Source organism: Wyeomyia smithii, chromosome 2 (assembly GCF_029784165.1).
Source record: "Wyeomyia smithii strain HCP4-BCI-WySm-NY-G18 chromosome 2, ASM2978416v1, whole genome shotgun sequence".
NCBI lineage: Eukaryota > Metazoa > Arthropoda > Insecta > Diptera > Culicidae > Wyeomyia > Wyeomyia smithii.
In genome coordinates this window covers 78,399,916-78,421,408 of record NC_073695.1, presented here as the reverse complement: position 1 = coordinate 78,421,408, position 21,493 = coordinate 78,399,916, and the positions used below count along the sequence as shown (strand labels likewise).

Below are 21,493 nucleotides of genomic sequence, written 5' to 3'. Positions count from 1 at the left end.
CTTTTCGGGAGGTGTTGCAATATTCAAACTGGGTGTTGCAATACTCAGTAAAGCGATTCCAAACTTATGACGGGTAGTGTATATGCAACTATTCCACAATATTTACTATTTTTTAAAATACTTTTTAACGCGTTCGTTGCGAGAAAGTAGCGACCATTATTGAATGAATATTTTATCTTAGTTTTCTAACAGTTTTTGATAAAAATGCACTTATTTTGGAGCCTCCTTAAATACTTGAAAGTTGTTTGACATTAGATATATTTTTCTTAATCAATATGATACAATATGATCATATGAATATGATCAACTCTCCGATTTACAATTGAGTCCGTGAAACATTAATTTGTATTGTGTCGTGTCAAATAAATGTTGTGTGGAAAAAAAAACACTCTGATGATAAATTACAAAAATCTAGATTTTCTGCTGTTCATCACCACTAATAGATTTTCCTAAGATTACTGCCGAAGAGCTTTTTGCATTCATAGTTTGATAGATAAATAACTGAATATATAAGTAGGTAAGACCTATTAGGATTGCCTGCTAGTAGATGAGTGCTTGAGATCATCGAACTTGAAGCGACGTTCAAAGAAAGGGAGTAAAAGTTGTGCAATAGTATGATTTTCAAATTCTAGCGTGAATAATTACAGCTGCAATAATTGCCAGTAGCCTTTCTGTCCGGTTATTTATTATCATGATAGAATTGCATTATTTATGACCAATCAGGATATCAGCTACAAGCTACCTACCCAATATAGCGTACTGTGATGCTTGCGGTGCTGCGAATTTCCCTTTGGATGTCATATCAGTAGGAAAAGTGCAGCTTGTGGAAAATGTTCACTCCCATCCTTCGGTTGAGAAATCCAACATCAACAGTCAGTCCTCTGGTTACTTTAAAGCGTTTCTACGACTCTTTTAAAAAGATTTGCAAAGAATTTTGTGAGCACACATCCCTCCATGGGCTCAAGTATGTGGTTGGTTCCGAATTTCATGGAAGTACTCAGTATCATTCTCTAGTTCGGATAGTGTGGGGAGTTATTTCAGTGCTAGGTGTTGTGATAACGCTCGCCATGATGCAACTGGCCTGGATACGATTTAAAAACACTCCAACGATCACCACAATCGAAACCACGTCGTACCCGATTTGGAACATTCCTTTTCCGGCTGTAACAATTTGCAATATAAACAAAATAGACAAAAGTCGAGTGAAAAATTTGACCGACCAGTTGTGAGTATCGAGATTTGTGCAAGTGAAAATTCTGATTGCTTATGGAATATTTTTTTTAGAATGACAAAGGGCCTCACACTTGACGAAGCTAATCAACTGCTGGTTTCCATGTCCAGTTTGGTGAACTTCGAATCATCCTTTCCGTCCGCTTTGGAGCACGAAAAGTTGCTAGGGCAGCTCGGTGAAAATCCCGCCTCCATGCTGCTGAAACTTAATCAACCGTGCGATCAACTGATCAAGTATTGCTACTGGCTAGGAGCGGAAGTTCCTTGTTCCAAATATTTTCAGGTTACGAAAACCCACGTCGGATTTTGCTGCTCTTTCAATGCCGACAAATCGATGTATGTTGGCCAGAAGGCAAACTCGCGCAATACTGGCCCGGTGAACATTAGACTTTCGGGCGCTGGGAAGCACGTGGGGCTCTCCGTAACGGTGGATATTCAACCAGGAAACTACATGGCACCGATAAAGTCATTTTACGGGGCAGAAGTTTTCGTACACAATCCTCAGGATTTTCCAGCGGATTCGGATTTCGAGGATACCTTACAACCAGGATGGGATGTAGATTTGTGTGTTACTCCCTTGCCAATTAGCAGCAGTAGTTCGCTGAGGCGAGTCCCCTTGGAACAGAGGCAGTGCTTCATGGAAAACGAGGGCAAACTACAATCGAACAGTCAGTTCAGTTTGAACCTCTGCATGTCTGAGTGTCGGTTGAGAACAATCATCAGGCTATGCAAGTGTGTTCCATTTTTTTATGCTGATTTCAGTGAGTTTTGAGAAAATAATTTTTTGGAGGTCGTTTACTAATTATAGCGGCGCTCTCATTGCACTAGATATTACCGAAGCGGAGAATGTACCACTTTGCACTCTACAAAGTGTCGACTGTTTGAGGCATTTCAGAAGTAATCAATTTCAATCCAAGACTAATCTGTCATAATTTTACGTTTTGGACAGATCCAGAATTTAAACATTTGCGATATATTAAATATTTAACACTAATTGATAAAACAGATTTCATCTAATTAATTTGAAGGTGATCGAAAGTAATAACAGTAAGTTAAGCCTAATTTCCGTGAAAGTGATCGATATATCGTAACGTTTGAACTTTGGACTGTCCGGTATTGTACAATCTGTCTTTTTTTTTAATATATTGCGTGTTTTTATAGAGTATTTTTATAGTCTTCGACCGCCACCAGGAGTTTCTGGTCAACAAGAAGCGAACATGAATCTTGGTATGGATTGTGATTGTATGCCTTCTTGTAAATTTCTGGTAAGCTTTTACGCAGAGGAAGTTTTAATTGATATGAAGCAACTAAATGCTATTTTTGTGCCTCCGCAGAATTACAACGTTCAGAGTATTGCCAGTAAACGGAAGCCGGGTTCACTCAATTCATCTTATTTGTAAGTGTTTGTTGGTTTTCTTTTGATATTAAATTATTATAAATTATTTCTTTGATATTAAAAATTCATTTGCGGAATGGTTCGATCCAAATGTATTGTACTAAATTTATTTAATTTTTTCATGGGCTGATGAAAAACTCGTATATGATGGTTTTGTAATCAATTTGATAGTTGTGTCATATACCCATGCATACTTGCAGGCGCAACATTCAAGCTTCATGCTACCAAACAGCATTTTACGAATAGCAGTTCGATTGGAAACAACACGCATTTGAGAATTAATAAAATGATGAAAATGCTTGTGGGAAATTAAGAAGATTGTTTTTTCTCTGGTGAGATTATGATTTTGCCTCGACTTTTCTAATGCAACTCTTGATAAATTATGAAACTAATTTTTGCAACATCCAAAAAGCAAATTTATCAGTCAAACTGTAACAGCAAATTAAATATAGATTAAAAATGTAAATTTTCGATATTCTCATTTTAGTTCATAGAAGATTGTAATAAATTCAGCTATTTTTTTCTTATACATATAAACTGTTTTTCATAAGTCCAGTTTTTTTTTCATGTTTTTCGCAAACATTGACAAATTGGAGTTTTATTAATTCATAATTCACAATGTTATTAAATAACATAACATTGTAAATAACATAATGTTATTAAATAACATAACATAATCGCCTGTATTTATACTCATCGATCAATATGAAAGCTGTTCGATCATTTACTTTACGCACTCTACGCTGGAATTAGCTATAGTAGGGATAAATTTTATGCAATATTGAATCACTTCTACTACAGTTTGAATTTTTCAAACATTTTACAATATCTAAATTATGTATTCGGTAGAAAATTCCTTTAAGAATTGTTCAATAGTTTAAACTACCGCAGCAGTTTAATCTACCTTATTTTCATTGTAAATGCACTAAGCATTTAAAAAAAATACATCTACATCTACCCGTTTTTCTTTATAGTGGTGGTCGCAATGTTACAAACTACGCAACTTTACATGTACACTTCAAGGACCTGTACTGCGTGAAATATCGGCGGGAAGCATTTATGACCTGGGACTCATTGTTGGCTGCTTTTGGAGGTATTCTCGGGCTCTGTATGGGAGGATCGGTACTAAGCATTGTAGAGCTGCTTTACTACTTTACTGTGAAACCATTTACCCTCTACCAGCTGGGGGTTCAAGAGAAGCAGCTAGCGGAAACAACAAAGCCACCGTTTTACAGGCGGAAACATACTGCGTGTCGCATGTTCAACCCACCACGCTATCCGATCGGATACTTCGAAAGGAAGAATGTTATCTTTCGGGAGAAAATGTACGAAAAGGTTCGAAAAAGGATCACCGCTTTCAAACAGCAACAGCAAACTCTGCAACCTGCGTTGGTAATTCCTGTATTCGAGGGGAACCGTCATCGAAATGAGCTAGGATTGGAGTTCGTATATTAATTGGTACATCGTTTAATAATCACTCACGGGGAATGCGTAGATTGGTGGCAGGTATTTATTTACACTTAAATTTCTTGTGTTAAGAGAAACCAGAGACATCACATTTGTGTAACGGTAGAATTCACAATTTGGTGGTTTATGCATTAACGATATTTTGTAATTTGCATTCATCATCCCACGCTGTGCGAGATATATAAGTGCATTAGATGAGATAGAAGCAGGTTGAACAAAAAGTTTTTCGCTCTATGACGAACCTTCATTATTGTATAGCTCCTGAAAAATCTTTGCATGTTTCTTAGAAGAATTAAACAATAAGCAGCGTTTCGAATTGATTTATGTACATCTAACTAACCTAAAATCACCTTCTCCTTAGCGATGCTAAAATTAATTCGAACAATTCCTGCCTCAAAACAAACTAACACAAACTATGAAGCGCAGCGTTCAAAATTTCGAAGCAGGAATTGCAGCGTTGTAGAGTGAATTCTGCTCGTAAAATGCTATTTCTATTTCTAATGTATATTCTAGTATAATCACTGAATGTTTCCAAATTCAGACCATTTTTTACAAATGCTTACAAAGGACATTTGAATATCTTGGACGTTTGTTATTTTACCATAGAGTTTAACAAGCAGGTAATGTTAAACATGAGTAATTATATTTGGTAGAGAAATGAAATACTGCATCTTGGAGACAAATGAATTGCCTACAATTCGATTTGTATGAGATATTATAAGAAAATTGATGATCGTCGTTAAATTAGTTGAAATACTATTATAATATTACAGTGCCAACCTGATAACGAAAGATATTGATTTGCAATCAATGTTTTTCTTTTATGTTATTAGAATGTACTTTTTTTCTTCAGTTTTAAATACCAAACTTTTCAATTTGGTTTTTCCAAATGGTTGGTATCAAAAAGCGACAGTTATTTACTTTTTCACCGGCTCAGAAATCTACTAGCACCTTTCAGTTCCTTTTTTCTAATGTTAATGTCATGGTTGTTATTCTAACTATAACATAATTCGAATGATTTACGTTGATCGATTTGAAGGTTTCTTTGTTTGCCGTGGAAAATCGATGTAAATTGGGATATGAAGCCCATATATAAAAATTTCAGATTCACGGGAATTTTCGAGAACGTACAAAATATTTGAATAATATTGCTATACAATAGCAACAATACGGTAATAGTTTTGCGTTGCTGGCCTGTGGCATATTTCAAATCGATCAACATAATGGTACGTTTTCGATTACTTCCTATACGAGTCTTATGTGCTACTGAAGTTCTTGATGCTGACGCCAACGTGGAAGCGCACCCACGTCGCTCTAATCGAGTTGAGCTTTGTGTCCCACGTAGGCATTAAAAAAAGCTTCATCCTTTTTTCGATACCTAAGCTTGGCACACGCTGCTAACAGGGAACCGGAGAGGATGCACAGCACAACGCAACATGTTGCCAACATGGCGGAGAGCACGGAAGTCTTCAAACACGTTTCAGACATATCTTGCGGTTCTAGGAGGTTGAGATTAGATTGAGTTCAGATGTAGGTAAGATTGCACCGATAATGAAGCTACTTACTAGCAGCAGTAGCAGTTTGCTCTTTCTCCTTCTGATCGTCATCTTCTTCTTGGAGAACCCGTAGCGACTGGAATAAGCTTATATTATCTGACAGCGTAGAGTTGGTTTCCTGCTGCGCCTCTCGTTTGGTGATACCTTTCAGATTTCTCCAATGACAGGGTTGGCTCTGCAAATAGATTGAAAAAGAAGGCTAATTTTAATCCTACTGAAATTTTTGATGTTGTAAACATTTACTGGACATCGCCCGTGACACATTCGAACGTCACATTCGATATAAAGAGCAGGTGAGCCTGTGAAACGGAATGTCTTCATATAGGCGTAAATCTGCGTCTCAAAAAGACTTCCATCGGTCCAGCTGCCACGAAAGCGAGATATAAGTTTGTCGTCCACGGGGCATCTGAAAGGTTTAAGTAAGGTATTGCATTTCATATTATTTAACACTCAACAGATATTTACCCATATTCATCAATCAGTTGTATTCGCTTGTTCGCTCCATTGTGGGCAAAGCAATCATTTACTACTAAATCGAAACCGTCATACTTGCTTCTCATGTAAATTATCAGGGTTAGAGGATCGCCTACCCGAACGGGGCCGGTTACTCGGGCTCCACTTGTGCCGTATCCATTTCGGATTTCCATGTAGCATTCCGGTGGGCTTAGGGTGAATACTACGGGGTTTCCGGTGGCGACTCTAGAATGAATTTAAGCATAATTTAAATACGATATTCGAAGTATGATATTTGTCGGTATTTGAAATGCAGCAAGATAAAAACAGGTGATATGAATATAGCATTTAAAAGCAACACTCACTCAACGTCAAGAAACGGAAATGTTACGGTTTTCCAAAAGTCGTACCCGTACTCGCAAGTCACCTTGAAGTGCTCGTCGAATTCTTCCTCGATGAGTGGATTGTACTGCACTGTCACGGTATTCCACATGAAATTTTTCTACAATTACACCGTTAGTTAAAATGTTGAAGTAAACGCTCATGCAGTTCGTCTTACCGTTGGATTTTTGCGGCTGTCATCGCCATTGGCGTTCTTCCCTAGCGTTCCACAGCGGTTCAGTTGAATTAAAAACTCGTAGTAATCACGTCCTGATCCGTTGATGTACATGCAATCCGGATCGTACGCGTAACCTAGCATAGATAAAAAATCGAGTAGGTTATTGAATTGAGAACTTTATTTAATAGTTCGAACGTATTAAGAGTAGAGCTGAATATAATCGTTCCTCTTAAACTTAGTTTGACTAAGATTATTGTTCCCTATGTGATCTGATCCCTGTTTCTATGTACGACCGTATCCGATTGGCGTAAGGATAAAATCGATTAAGCCGTAAAATGGTTTCCAGAATTTCGATGAAGATAAATTACAGAGCGTCTGAATGAAAATAAGAATTTTCGATAGTTTTGTACAAAACTGAATTTGAACTTCTTGATAATTTCACACGGAAAATCGATGTTCATAAACTGGCAGAACTAATCGTTAGAAGAAACGCCTAGACGTGCAAGACATCTGTACGCACCTGATGAATAGAGAAGTCCATTGAAAGAACCATTAAAACCGATGCGAATTTTCATGTAGTCATCTTGACACTCTGCTTCGATATCTACAAGACTCAATTTATTAGTATTTTTTGTAATAAAATGACTTCAATCCAACTCACGTTGCACACGGGTATTATTGAATCGATAGCGCCGATTATAATCTCGATCCCAAGGATCAGGGCGCCAAGAGGAGTCCAGATCGCTCCCGTACGCCGATGGTACCCGGGGGTGGCCAGCCTGTATTGACGTCAACGGAATGTAGCCGGCCGTATCGGAGACATAAACAACCTGCTTGGAAACAGACGCAAATTATAATTTATTTTATCACTATTAGCGGATTAGCGGAAACTATGAATATGAACTGAGCAGGTTCAAAGTTGATAGATATCACTTAACGAGTGGGTGTTAAGCGGCTACTGTGTACGAGGTACCATTTAATAGCCAATTAGTTACGTTGTTGTAGCACAAGTACCTTTGCAGCAATTATTTAACACTAACGATTAGTAATGCCGCTTGGCCGCTGCCAAGCCAAGGCGTGGATAAAAATAAATAAAAAATAAACTCACACAGGAAGGATATTGCGTCAGTGTAAACCGGGCAGTGCAACTAAATGGCTCGCTTTCGTCTGTACTTGCACAGTTCGGTGGACGCAGAAAACAAAGTAGAAATTAAGTGCTTTTCCAAGCATCGAGCCACCCAGTTGGGAGGTTATGTGCAGGCGTGAGTAGCGACCTTGAGCCAAATTGCACCTGTTTAGTGAATGTCTCATGGTAGGAGTCAGCAAGGCATATGGGCGATTAATCATTTGATGAACCATGAATGAATGATGAACCGTTTATTACCGTAAAAATTTAATCTTTACCCTTCGCCAAAAGTTATTTGCTCGATTTTCTTAGGATAGGTATAAGATAATAAATCAATGAAACCATCCTTTTAAACGGTGTCGCCTCGCTGTGTCCTCCGGCCTGTCATTTTCAGTGTTAAGGAAAGTTTGACTGCAGTAAACTTTACGCCTGACAACACAAAACAATGACATTGAAAGACATCTGAAAGCAATTAAATCATAGAGGTACACCAGCACATCACACGGCGACGGAGTGTGGAACCATCACTGGTCACTCTCAATTAGCCGGAGGAGAAGCAGGAGGTTTTCTGCACGCATGAAGGGTTCTGAAACCGAAAGTTCCAACCAACGCACTGCTGCTGCTGCTTGCTCCTAGCGTTTTTTTTTTGCTGATGAGGAGATCTCTTCGCTATACAATGTTTATTGCTTGCACGACGCATACATTGATGGCTTATCTTTCCAATCAGAATAACACCAAAACCTTCATTTGTATGCATAGAAATGCGAGGTCGTTATGGAGCTTCTGCTTGGATTATGTTTTACCAAAGCTGAAATCTTTTAAACCCTTACTATACCTCAGCTAGATTTACTTTAGAAAGAAGTTTATGTAACAAGGTGAATTCAAAGTGTGTCAAGCTTAAATTGTATGTTCAGAGCACACTGATATGTTGAAGTAACCGATTTGAACTATGTTGAAATAAAACGACTTGTTGCAATTGCAATCAACAAACCAGTCCACAGTACAAATAAATTTCTTATCGAGCGTCGTGGTAGAATGGAATTGAAATTCTGCTGGCTCGAATTTTTGAATTAGTCGTAACTTACGCTAATAGACACTACATTTCATCTGACCAATATGGTTTTATGACTTGGTGACTACGAATCTTCTGGACTTCACCTCTTGTTGTATTAATGAACTGGAATGTAAAGCATAGGTGGACATGATATATACTGATCTGGCTGCTTTCGACCTTTTAATATTCGGAAACTGTTGGACAAATCTTGCGAATGGGTGTTTCGCGACAGTTCGTAAAATGGCTATGCTTATATTTGTGCGATAAAGTTATGCGAGAAAAATTGGGATCAGATTGGTGTACCTCAAGGTGGCAAATAAACAAACTGTTGTTTATTTAATTTTTCAATGACGTTGCTGCTGCCCTTGGAGTTGACTGTAGGCCGTTTTATGCTGACGACCTTGAACTATTTTTGACGATTCGTTGCATCGAGGATTATCGACAGATATGTTAAATTCGTTCGTGCATTGGTGTAAATTAAATTGTTTGACATCAGCATTGCTAAATGCGACATAATGACTCTTCATCGCACCAAATCGCCATAATATTTAGCTACCAAATAGATGGTCAAACACTGAATAGAGTTGAACAAGTGAAAGATCTTGGTGTGACTCTCGATCCTGAACTTACTTTTTATCGTCACCACGCAATAGCTATTCCGAAAGCTACCCGTCAGCTAGGATTCATATCAAAAATCGGCCACTTTAAAGACCCGTTCTGCCTAAAATCATGTCAGATGAATTTTATACACAAATAACAACAAATAAACAAAAAAAAATAGTCCACTGTAGTTTAATAAATAAATATAATACTTTTCTAGAAAAATTTGCACGAAAATCTTAAAAACGTTACAAATAGTGATGTTACCCACTTTAAATATTCCAATAAGAGCCATTAGCCTCGGTAGAATACCGGAAAATGTCGACACACTTGTGATAGAAACCGTTCCGGACATAATCTCTCGATTACAAGGCGTTACCCAGGTTCTGGATATGAGCAATTCCCGCTGAGACCGGCCCACTATTCACATGATGGTATTGAAAACGATCAAGTTATGTTTTTTGGGAGCCCATGTTGAACAAGTAAAGTTGATCAAATTGATGGATCCCCCGTTAACTAAAAATCAAAATTTTTTTTAAATTTTTCGTTTTTCTTCAAAGCTTGGGTCACCAAATCTGATCTAACTCTTGAATTTATATGAAATAACCTAAACCAACATATCATTGGAAAGGGAAAAGATAGGGCCTAATTTTGCAAATATCAAAGTGGGCAGTCGCCATATTGGATTTAGCCGCCATATTGTTTCCTTTCAGAAAAATTGATTTTTAAATTGGTGCCCATCTACCTACATCAAATTTTATTATTCCATTCGAAAGATTTTGCTTTCTAACATAAAATATGTGAAAATTAGAGATGTATGTTGTCTAAATCAAAAATAATATTAAAATCACCAAAACATGTTCGACTCGACCGTTTGGTTTTTCGTTAAATCTTACCTCACTGAAAATGCTGTAACATGATATTCTTCATAGAATATTTCCATCATTAGAAAGAAGATTAAAAGAACTTTCTTTTGCATATATACACAGAGACATACATACTTATGTTAGTGTGTAAAGTTTTGTTGGCATATTTTATTTTATTTCTCTTCAATATTCTAATAGATATTCGGTCTTTTCATTGGGACTTAGAGAATATTCTCTTACTTCTAGGTAATATTTCCCTTGCGGTATGAAAGAATAAAGAGAGTGTGTCCCCTCGATCGTCTTGACGTGCTCCATTCTTGGTTTTAGCTGGCCTGCAGCTTGTTCAAAATTCAGATCACTCACGAACTCGAATTGCATAACATTTGACTGATATAACAGGACCCAAATAAAAAACGATTTAGCATCGGTAATTAGTTTGTCCCGAACGGGCGACAAACTGTACGTATGTGATATAGATAAATGTGTATTTGATACAGAACAGTCAATGAGTTCGATTTCGTAAAATTAACATGATTTAATAAATTAATAAAAACTGTACCTATGTGCTACACGTTCGGTTGTTCCTCTCACCTAGGGTGGTCGGTATTACAACTTTTTGAAAAACCGGTATTTCGGTATTCATAAAAATAAAACTCGTAGACTTTTAACCTACTTTTCCAACTGAGCAATTCTCAATTGATTTTTGAGCAATTCTTCACCTTTTTATTGATTTATTTCTTTTTTTTTTGTCATTGAACACCCTGCAACCAACACATCGTTTTCAAGAGAAATGATAGAGCTTTCATTTGAAGTAGAAAAAAATTGGCCGCCATCTTGGATCTCGCCGCCATCTTGAATTTCATCAGAAAAATGTATTTTTGAGCAAGTTCGCAACCACCGATTTTAAATTTGAAATCACCATTGGAAAGCTGAGAAAAAATGCTTTAAGATACATTTAAAATATTAGGTGAGCATTGAGGTTATCTTGTTATTCTGATCACTTTTCAAAGTCGAGCTTCAAACAGTTCAACGCATGACGCGCGTCCAATATCAAATCAACGCAATATACTGAGCCTGTGGTGTGCGTATGATGTGGACAGTCAGTATTCCTAGTTCACAGGTAGTAAGTGCACCCACGCACCGTAATTTTTGAATAGCCTTTAATCAATTGACTGAATTTCGTTAGGTAGCAAACGTACCCTTTTCGTCGATAAGAATTTGCTAGGGATCAAAAAAGTGATGATTCTACTCTTACTTTATTTACGCTGGCATACGCAAATCTTCTGCAGATTACTCGGGATATACTTGACTCATACTATACCTTGGTATACCATACCTAAGTTTGTTGATAGTAGTTTAATGCATGAAAACAACAGTATATACCAATAGCAAAAACAAAATCTAACATCAATTTGTTTAATTACTAAACACGCAAAAACTGTCCTTCGTACGGGAACCAAACTTTGTTCTAGCAAAAAAAGTAGACAAACTTAATCACAAATTACGTTACACTCAAGGAGGAGCGAGGGAGTGAAGAAACAAACAATGTGAATGCAGTGAAAAGTGATTTTTTGCTTTACGTAATTTGTGAACAAACCCAAAGTCACACAGGCATTGGGCCATCCACACTCCACGTGGACAACTTTGGGGAAGGGGGTCTGTGTGATGACCACGGTCCATACAAAATTTTGAGAATTTCTATGAGAAGTTGTGGGGTAAGGGAAGGTAAAAATCTGGAACATGGATGGCCCCTAATATACACTACACACATACACACACCACAGGCTCAGCATGATTTGATATTGGCCGCACGTCATCCGTTGTACTGTTTGAATGTCGATTTTGAAAAGTGACCAGAATGACAAGGTAAACTCAATGCTCACCTAATATTTTGAATGTTTCTTAAAGCATTTTTTCTCAGCTTTCCAATGGTGATGTCGATTTTAAAATCGGTGGTTGCGAACTTGCTCGAAAACACATTTTTCTGATGAAATTCAAGATGGCGGCAAGATCCAAGATGGCGACAAATTTTTTTTCTACTTAAAATGAAAGCTCTATTATTTTTCTTGAAAACGATATGTTGCAGGGGGTTCAATGACAAATTCAAGAGAAATAAATCAATAAAAAGGCCAAGAATTGCTCAAAAATCAATTTTTGTAAAACCCGTTAAACCGATTTGCGCCCGAGGGGTCCATCAATATGAACTAACCAAAGTGGTTTTCTCATTTTTTCGCTACTTTCGATCATTTAGACATAAAAATATCCTTTTTTAAAGACCGCATGTCACCAGTGGGACGGTTTTAGCGAGAATTGCTCACTACAAAATTCTTAAAATCACAGTTTGGAGTATAATGTATAATGATAATGAGTATAATGATTACCCGCGAAAAAACGCAAGTCATTCTCTCTGTACTATTTAAAAATAAAACTGTAAAATAATTCAAGGTATAGGGTGTCGAACGTTTCCGGCAGTAGTTTTCTTCGGTCGGTTTTCTTTGTTATTATATTTATTCACTTCTGTTCGAGCGTCTTGGTAGAATATTTTTACTACACTTCACACTTTTTATCCACTTTCACTATTTAATTCTATCACTTTTCACTTTTCACTTACATATACGTATTTCAACACTTACATAGTGCTTTCTAGCCGAATAATAGCCGAACATATATTTCATGAAGATCACGCTATGACTACCGACAACATCAGTCTAGTTCGATCAGTAACATCTTCTTGGAAATTAGATGTCGCAGAAAGTTTAGAAATTTTCAAACAAAATCCAGCTACCCTCCTTAACAGAGATCAGGGTAATCATTTCTCTTGGCTTTTTAAATTTCTACCGAAAACTCCCCGACAAATCACGTGTAACATGTTACAGGACAAATGACAAGTTCCATATCACATGTAGCATGTTACATGTCACATATTACATGACGGTATTACCTTGATTTATGTACATAGACAACTCTGTTCCGAAACAGAATGACCATTCTGTTTCGGACGAAATTTCAACATGGTATAAATCAGCTTTAAAGTTCGATATTTTGAAATTTTTCTAGTCTCCTAACTTCAGCTTCTTGAGTAGATGCGGTTTATGTAAAAAACTTATTTTTGAAAAAAATGGCCTTTAGGCCACTCTGTTCCGCAACGGCTCATATGTCAAAAGATTGAACTTGTGATTTGTTTATAGTCTAAAAATGCGCGACGAATCGGATGAAGTAGGCCGTGATCAAGATTGGCCAGCTGGTTCCTGCTTTGAAATCATCATATTATTTGGTGATTTTCGGTTATTTTACACTTAAAGAATTGTTTAACATACATACAGGTGTTCTATTGCAATGTGCTGAGTGCGAAAAGTGTGAAGTTCCACAAAAAAAAGTGAATTTAATTGTGAAAATTGAATATCATTGCGTTGCTTTTTAGATTCACCGAAGTGTTTATTTTTTCTTGTTTTTTTTTTTCTATCGCTGTCTTGGCGACGGTTTGAAAGTGTGGAGTGTGTGGTGTTATTGCATACAATAAGAATAGTGTTTTTCGAGCAGCTGCTCCACATAGTTTTATAGTGACTGAATGCTCATTAGGAATATATCCGTTGGCATAGTGCAAATTATATTTGGCCTGTATCTAATTAAACTTGAATTGAAAATTTGCCAATAAGATCAAAACCACGCATCGCCGTTTACAGTGTTTATGTGCTATCTCTTTTCAACGAATGAAATGTTCTATGGATTAAACGAGTGTGTGAAGGCATACATGCATGTTGCCACTGTACTGCCATTTAAAGAAAAGTCCAAAAACGATGAAAACAACTGGAAAATGAAGATATTAAAGCTAAGTATACGTTTTGTCTTGTCTGTATTGTAAAGTGATATTTTGGTGCTTGTTTCTAGTTTAACTTTTTGTGAGAAAACAAATACAGAGAGATTTTGATTTCATCATTAAAATTTAGTGCGCGGTATATTTCTCGCAGGGTTTCAGTAACAAGTTTTGTTTTTGTCCACAAAGTGTTAGTGTGGTTTGTGGAGTTTGGAGTATGTGTTTCTCCGGAATCATATGCTTTGATTTTTTTGATTGTTCTAGCTTTTGACCAGTTGTTTTACATAATATGTTATATTTATGACTAGTTCGGCACTTTGTCAACAAATTTAAAAATATATTCTGGCTAATATATATATTTGCATTTTTTAAATTGTTGAGGCTTTGGATGCATGGAACTTTGCCAATTTTCATATTTATTAGGCAACTCGTTCATCGTTAAGAGATAATCGACGTAAACGCCGAGTTCCTGCGCGTCCGTGTCGGCCGGCGGGATTAAAACGGTTGTTCGTAACGCTTCGATGTAAACGCGTATTCGCGCGTATAAAGAGGATCACCTTAGGAGGAGATATACGGTAATTTTAAGTGGTCTCGGTTTAGTCAAAGGTCCTGTATCCTCGCGTACGTTTTATTGTTCCGGTGTTACATTATCAAACTAAATAAGTTCGAATCACATTATGAATATCGTGGCGGATGTAATAAACTTGTAGGTGCGGCACTTGTTCTGAAGAACCCGACATTCGAATATAGCGCATCGTTTACCAAAACGAACCCTGCTGTATACCTTTCCCTTTCTCCAACATACCAGTGTTTTTTCGTGGAAGTGCAGAGGTGTTCTCGGCTTCCAATAAAGCGTGTATCACGTCAACATATTCCTATACAAACTCCTTCTTTGACCTGCATTCGGATGCGGCCGGCGCTGGTATTGCCTAATATAAAGATTTAGGTCACCTGTTTTTACACATTGAGGATGCATGTTGGTCCCAAACATCATCTGTTGGTTCTTTGTGTAATTACAGCTGATCTGGCAATAACGGAGTAGCAACCGCGGGCGGTCAATCATGCTCATGCTCATGCTCAAATGCGCGACGAATCGGATATTGGATTCGTTCAAACTTATAACGACAAATAGTTCAAAATGATTGGTTTTATCGGAATGAGAACATCCTCGCCTTTTGACTTCTGTGCAACATTCCGATTCTGACAATACTAATATTGGGTGGTATTCGGTCATTCAGCTGTTTTCCAGAAACAGGAAGTCGCCATCTTGGATTTTAAAATGGCATATACAGTCAATTTCTGGCTTTTCTGGCCTCTGCGGTCCAGGGTCGATTCTAGGCTTCTATGCATTATACCGATTACAGGAATTCCCATATTGGGTAGTATTTGGTCATGTTCGGTTGTTTCCCAGACACCACAAGTAGCCATCTTAGACTTCTAAATGGTATGTGAAATCAATTTCTGGCCTCTGAGTGTCATTCTGGTTCCGGAAACACCTAATTTGGGTTGTCATTTTCGGCTGTTTTCAGAAATTGGAAGTCATGTGGAGTCGATTTCTGGTCTCTGGGCATTATTATGAAAAACCCATATTAGGTGTTTTTCGACCATTATGATCTGTTTTCCAGAAACCTACAGTTTCATCTTGGATTTAAAAATGGCGTCTCGAGTCGCCCTTCCAGAGTGTAGAGGGTTCGACCATCATAGAAACATTTCTTGCTCCCAACAATATTCACACACCAAATTTGCCTGATTTCGATCAAATTTCTGCATAACTAGGGAGCTGTTATGCAGAAATTTGATTTGAATGGAAGCCTTCCCTTCCAGAATAGAGGAAGGAGAAGAAGGGTGTCGAACCACCATAAAACAATTTCTTGCTCCCCCCTTCCATTTGCCTGATTAGTTCTTGAGTTGTGCAGAAGTTTGTCTTCCACTCGTGTGGAGAGAGGGAGGGGTCTCGAAATAGTCTAATCACTCACCTTCCGCGGCATAACCCTATTGCCCCGGAGAGAAATCGGTTTTTACATCAAAAAATGACATTCAAGCTCTTATTACTCATATTACCCATATGGCATCACCCGCGGGAAATGGGTTAAAAACCTCTACATACAAATTTTCACGCAGATCAGTTCAACAGTTTTGAAGTCTATGGATCAGACAGAGCATTTTTCTATGTTTAGATTTTCCTCAATTTTGCCCAGCTTTCCGGAAAACGAGAGTTACCATCAAAATGGTTTCTGTCCTGTTTCTAAGCGTCATACCGGTACATAAATACCAATGTTGCACGTTTTATACAGCTTTCCAAAAATTGGAAGTAGTCATCTTGAATTTAAAAATGATGTTGAACACCATGCTTTGGTCTATACACATGAAGTTTGATTTCATTGAGAAAATTCCCATGATGCGCGAAAAATCTGAATAACTTTATTAATTGGGACGCCCTTCTCAGGGGAGCTTCGTAGCCGCAAAATGCGGGTTGATAAGCGGCTGGTCGTGGGTTCAAATCTCAGTAGAATCAAGCCATTTGGTTGTCAAGGAACAAGGGAAGGGGTCCACTATGGATTAATTTACCCTGAATCGGAATTTATAACTGACTTAATCTATAGTGCACCCCTTTCCTATAGTGAACCACCCGCCAGATTAACTCAATTTATGAAACTCGAGGGATTTCCAGAAAACTTTCATCGGGAAACATCTTATCCAGCAAATCTGCATCAGAATCATGACAAACATTTATAAATTTCGATTTATGTTAGGTGAAATTGAGTTAACCTGACAAGTGGTTCACTATTAGAAAGCGGTCCTCTATGGGTTGCTTCTTTCAGTGGACCACCAGGATGGAAAAGTGTTTATTTTGTTGATATAAATTGGATTTTTACAATTTTTCTTGTGATTCTGTGATGCAGATTAGCTGGGTAAGATATTTCCCGATGGAAGTTTTCTGAAAATCACTCAGTTTTCACATAAATTGAGTTAATTTCATTTATGTCTCTGGAAGAACGGTAATGGCTAGGGACACCAAAATTCACAGGAATGGTTATAATCTTTCATTTTTTTCTGGTTTGAGCTTCTGGAGTGCACTTGTGTTGACCAGTGTAATGCACGATAGCGCAGCCCATTTCAAAGTATAACTTTGAACGTGATTGTATAATCTCCTCACGAAGCAAAAATCGAGACCTAAACAGCAATAGAACTTTCGCTTTCTGTTAAACTGTGTTCACGTGTACCGTTTATCGTGGTGCCGTTGGATCAGAATGAGGTAAAAATTGACAAAACCAGCTACGCTAGACGCAGCAGTTTGAAACGCGTGTTCGCCTTTAGTAAAACACACAAAATCATCGAGCTAGAACTAAAATATGCGCCTCCGGTTGTACCTTCGCTCTCGGCTGAACGTGTGAAGAACGTGTGTATACCTACTTGCAAACCGTGTCCGTCGACTTTTAGGTATACCTTCCACACTATGACGCATCTTTTAATAACTGCTTTTCAGCTTCTAGATAAACAAAGAACTAGGGTGGTTGTTGACGCGTGTGCAATGTTTGTTTGTAGGTGGAATCTACACAGTATGCTCTGACGCAGGAAATTCCCAATCACTACCTACTAGATAAATTATCAAATGAGGGTTTTAGTCACGGCTCAGTTATATTTTGAAAAATGTTAGGGCGCACAATAAAAAAGGCGATTAGGGTAAGGTGCTGCATTTTAATCATCGATTATCAGAAGATTTCCTTCCAAGTGGATATTAACTTGCTGTCTGACCCGGCCATGTTACTTCACAAACACATGTATAATATATATATATATGTATATGTATATATGTATATAGTTCCTATATTCACACAAAAACGAGAAAATTATGGCGCGTAACATTAACTCAAGTATGCCTCTGATGGTTATTTTTTCAAACTAGAAAGGAACGGTCGTTCGTTGGTTGCACAATTTTTCTTGAAACTTGAATGCGTCGATAATAAAAGCTAAAATAGAACCAGTGGCGTAGCTAGACGGGGTGACACCCGAGGCGGAAAAATTGAGTGCCCCCCTGCTTTCCCTGGGTGTCACCCCCACCAGGTTGCATCATAATCATCTTGTTATCAAAAATTGTTGAGTCAGCACGCTCGTTTTCAATTGCACCAGATCTACCCATTTTTGAAAAATTGGTTGAAATCATACTCTCAGGAGCGAATTTATATAATTATCGATGGTTTTACCTCAACTTCCACCTAATTGATAATCCCACGGATGTCACATTTTTGAAGGTGACACGTATGAAAATTTTCCTCATGGGTGTCACCCCTAGAGGGTGAATAGAACAGAATATGATACATTACGGCAGTGGACCAAGTTTTAAACTGAAGAAAAAATTTCTGAGCTTCACCGCTAATATTCACTTATCATTACATCTTTAACAAAAATATTCTACCAATTTTTGACTGGCAATAAACGAGATTTAATAGTTTTGTTAATTGAATTTTACTAACCTTTCACTGCAAATATTTTAGACAAAAAGGTAGTCCTTTTTTTCTTGAGCCTTCCCGATAAGAACAAAATTATTACAAAACTTCTGTTTTGTTGTAAACATGATCTCGTTAGTGGTTAAAATATGTAAAATACAATATAGAACCCTCTTGAGACATTTTATACCATATTTTAATTATTATTATTATTTTTTTTTTGAAACTCAAGTTACCATATCATATCGAAATTTATCGCAGGATTCACTAAGCACACACAGCTGGAGTATTATCAAGCACATTAGTGTGTTAATTTGATATGTTTTGCCACTCGAGGGTGCACAAATCGTATCAGTGAACTTACAGCGTGCGATGGCCTAGTAACCGAAATTTTCGTGCCATAGTACAGCACACATGTGCCTACCATACTGTGGCAAATGGTTTTGATTACATCTTATGGCATTGCACCGTGAAATTGACTGTGAAAAATATGCAAATCACCTTAGTTGCAGATAATTTGATAATAGATCCATTGTGTGACAGTCAGTGGCGGAGAAGCTCTCAGTAAAAAAATTTTAAAAGAAAATTTTTAGAAAGATTTTTTTAAACATTCTGAAAAATGTTTTAAATATGTTTTTTGGACATTTTTTTCCAAGTTTTGACGTAGGACTACGTCTTTGTTTTCTATACTAGATTACACTTTGTGAAAATGAAAATGAAACTGGCAAATGTTGCGTCAGATTTCAAACGGTTATAGCAAGCGAACGACTTAATGCATCTTAGTCATTTATATGTCGGTGGAAAGATAAAATGTGTAACAATTTTTTGATATTATGTTCAACATTGTTGCTTTGCTGCTTGATGGTGGAAAAAGGTGAAAAGTTCCATGGTCAAGCTTTCCCATACATTGCCCTTGTTCTTGGCTTGCTTCCCAAGCACAGATAACAATAACATGGACGAAATAAATTCCACTGCCTACATATTTTGATTCTACAAAGTGTTTTGGTTTGTTTGTCTTTGTCTCAGCTGCGTGGCCACGCCTTAATGGTAAAAATCTACGCTGAACTCGATAAAAAGACTGCGTGTGGAAAATTCAGCTTCAGTTTAGTTTGTTCCACAATAGCGAGTGCGGTGCAGCTGTTAAGCTTTGCGACATTGAGAAACGAGAGCTGCATACGATTCAACTTCCAGGCACCGCGGAGCATGTTACCTGTATTCTGCACACGGCAGCAACAATAACCATCGTACGCTGCAGGATATTTTGCTGGCACAGTTGCTGGAGGGCACAGCGGAGAGCAAATTTTATACGCGGCCAACTAAATAATCGATGCTACCGGTGGTGGTGTGATCATCAACATTCTGTAGCTACATTTCGAGCTGAAGATTATGAAATCGGTTCTTTTCAGAACTATTAGATAATGAAGATAAGAGTTATAAGAATTTTCACAACTACTACTAGTGTGAAATGTCCATCTATTTCTAAATAATCATTTTTACAATAACGACCAGGACGCACCAAAGATAAACGGTAGTGTTACCTATGAATAGTTTGTCACAAGATATAACCCTCATTTCAAGAATTTTCACTGCTAAATTGAGTGATTTTCCGGTTTAATTGTTTGATTGTGTTCACTCGAACACCGTTATCAGTCAAATATCAGCAACGAAAATTAGTTAATCTAAGAACCAAAGTGATTTTCGCATCGGGAAAGCAAAAACTTTCTTTTGATGCTTATGAAAATCACTCAGTAGTATTGAAGATGTGTTGGTTTGTTTCTCTTTCTTTCTATAAGCTACGTGGCCACGCCTTAATGGTAAAAATCTACGCTGAACTCGATACAAAAGACTGCGTGTAGAAAATTCAGCTTCAGTTTAGTTTGTTACACATAAGCGAGAGCAGTGCAGCTGTTAAAGGTACGCGACATTGAGAAACGAGAGCTGCATACGAGTCAACTTCCAGGCACTGCGGAACTATGTTACACCTTTATTTTGCATACGGCAGCAACACTTACCATCGTTCGATGCAGGATATTTTGCTAGCACAGCTACTGGAGGGCACAGCGGAGAGCAAATTTTATGCGCGGCCAACAAAATATTCATGGTGCGATTATCAGCGTTCTGTAGCACGAATTTCTAACTGAATATTATGGAATCGGTTCTTTTCAGAACTATAGATGCTTGAAGATAAGAGTTATGAGAATTTTCGCAACTACTACTAGTGTAAAATTTTCATGTATTCATGCATCGTTAGTTTTAAAATAACGACTATCAAAAATAAACGGTAGTGTTACCTATGAACAGTTTAGCGCAGCATATAATAATATTTAGTTTGGCATATTTTATATATTTAGTCCTACGTCACCATTTCATACAACCCCTAGGGCTGTATACCTTGTAGTATTACCAGTACGGTAAAAAGGCTTAAGCTCTTATATATGTTGAGTTACATTTGTCAACTTACCGGTTCGCTGCCCTCGTGGGAAAGTGATTCGCGGGAATTATTTACGTTGTCGGTCGGTTGGCTGACGATGACACTTTTCTGTGGAAGTGAATATATTTTATATGTACATTCTAAGCATAACTGGATAGTCATATAGTAATTCACCTTTCCGGCGCTACCCCGTTTTCGTTGAACCTTCGGAACCGCCGTAGAAGAAATCGCGCCTCGGCTGGCAGTGGTTAGCGCTGCGGCAGTCGCAGCAGCCGTCAATTCATGTGTGCTGTACAAATTTTGTTGAGGATTATTGTCCAGCGTTTGGTATCCAGCCGAATTTTCTGTTGTTGCACTGGAACTTTCAGTTGCGTGAGCTAAAATAGTTGCCTGTGCGAAAAAAAATAGAATCGTTCGCTTAGGTAATGATGGCCTAAAAATGATAAGATCAAATGAGATCTTATTGTTGAATTGGTCGACCGATTTTATTAAC

At 37.6% G+C, this 21,493-nt stretch overlaps 2 protein-coding genes across 3 annotated transcripts in view; one reads left to right on the top strand and one right to left on the bottom strand.

Moving 5' to 3' along the window:
• Window positions 1–850: 850 nt before the first annotated feature.
• On the top strand, window positions 851–4,395 carry LOC129721702 (sodium channel protein Nach-like). The gene is made up of 6 exons (XM_055674588.1): window positions 851–1,225; window positions 1,285–1,991; window positions 2,059–2,127; window positions 2,392–2,495; window positions 2,565–2,626; window positions 3,601–4,395. The coding sequence occupies exons 1-6, from the start codon at window positions 1,068–1,070 to the stop codon at window positions 4,079–4,081; spliced, it is 1,581 nt and encodes a 526-aa protein (XP_055530563.1). The 5' UTR covers window positions 851–1,067; the 3' UTR covers window positions 4,082–4,395.
• The window catches only part of LOC129721701 (uncharacterized), a 42,468-nt gene continuing 25,052 nt past the window's right edge, over window positions 4,078–21,493 (bottom strand). The window contains exons 3-12 of one of the 2 annotated variants that reach the window (XM_055674586.1): window positions 21,175–21,390; window positions 21,031–21,108; window positions 7,323–7,494; window positions 7,182–7,265; window positions 6,662–6,795; window positions 6,468–6,604; window positions 6,115–6,348; window positions 5,893–6,055; window positions 5,659–5,824; window positions 4,078–5,592 (exon numbers count right to left, since the gene is read on the bottom strand). In XM_055674586.1, coding sequence (XP_055530561.1) covers window positions 5,408–5,592; window positions 5,659–5,824; window positions 5,893–6,055; window positions 6,115–6,348; window positions 6,468–6,604; window positions 6,662–6,795; window positions 7,182–7,265; window positions 7,323–7,494; window positions 21,031–21,108; window positions 21,175–21,390 — 1,569 coding nt within the window. In that variant the 3' untranslated portion in view covers window positions 4,078–5,407. The remainder of the gene's footprint in view (window positions 5,593–5,658; window positions 5,825–5,892; window positions 6,056–6,114; window positions 6,349–6,467; window positions 6,605–6,661; window positions 6,796–7,181; window positions 7,266–7,322; window positions 7,495–21,030; window positions 21,109–21,174; window positions 21,391–21,493) is intronic. The other variant, XM_055674587.1, reaches the window with a different exon arrangement.

Excerpts from the sequence above, each read along its gene's own strand:
- LOC129721702 (XM_055674588.1), top strand. The coding sequence starts at position 1,068 with ATGATGCAACTGGCCTGGATACGATTTAAAAACACTCCAACGATCACC. Across the intron at positions 1,992-2,058 it reads ATTTTTTTATGCTGATTTCA|ATATTACCGAAGCGGAGAAT; the intron begins GTGAGTTTTGAG and ends TCATTGCACTAG. Across the intron at positions 2,496-2,564 it reads TGCCTTCTTGTAAATTTCTG|AATTACAACGTTCAGAGTAT; the intron begins GTAAGCTTTTAC and ends GTGCCTCCGCAG.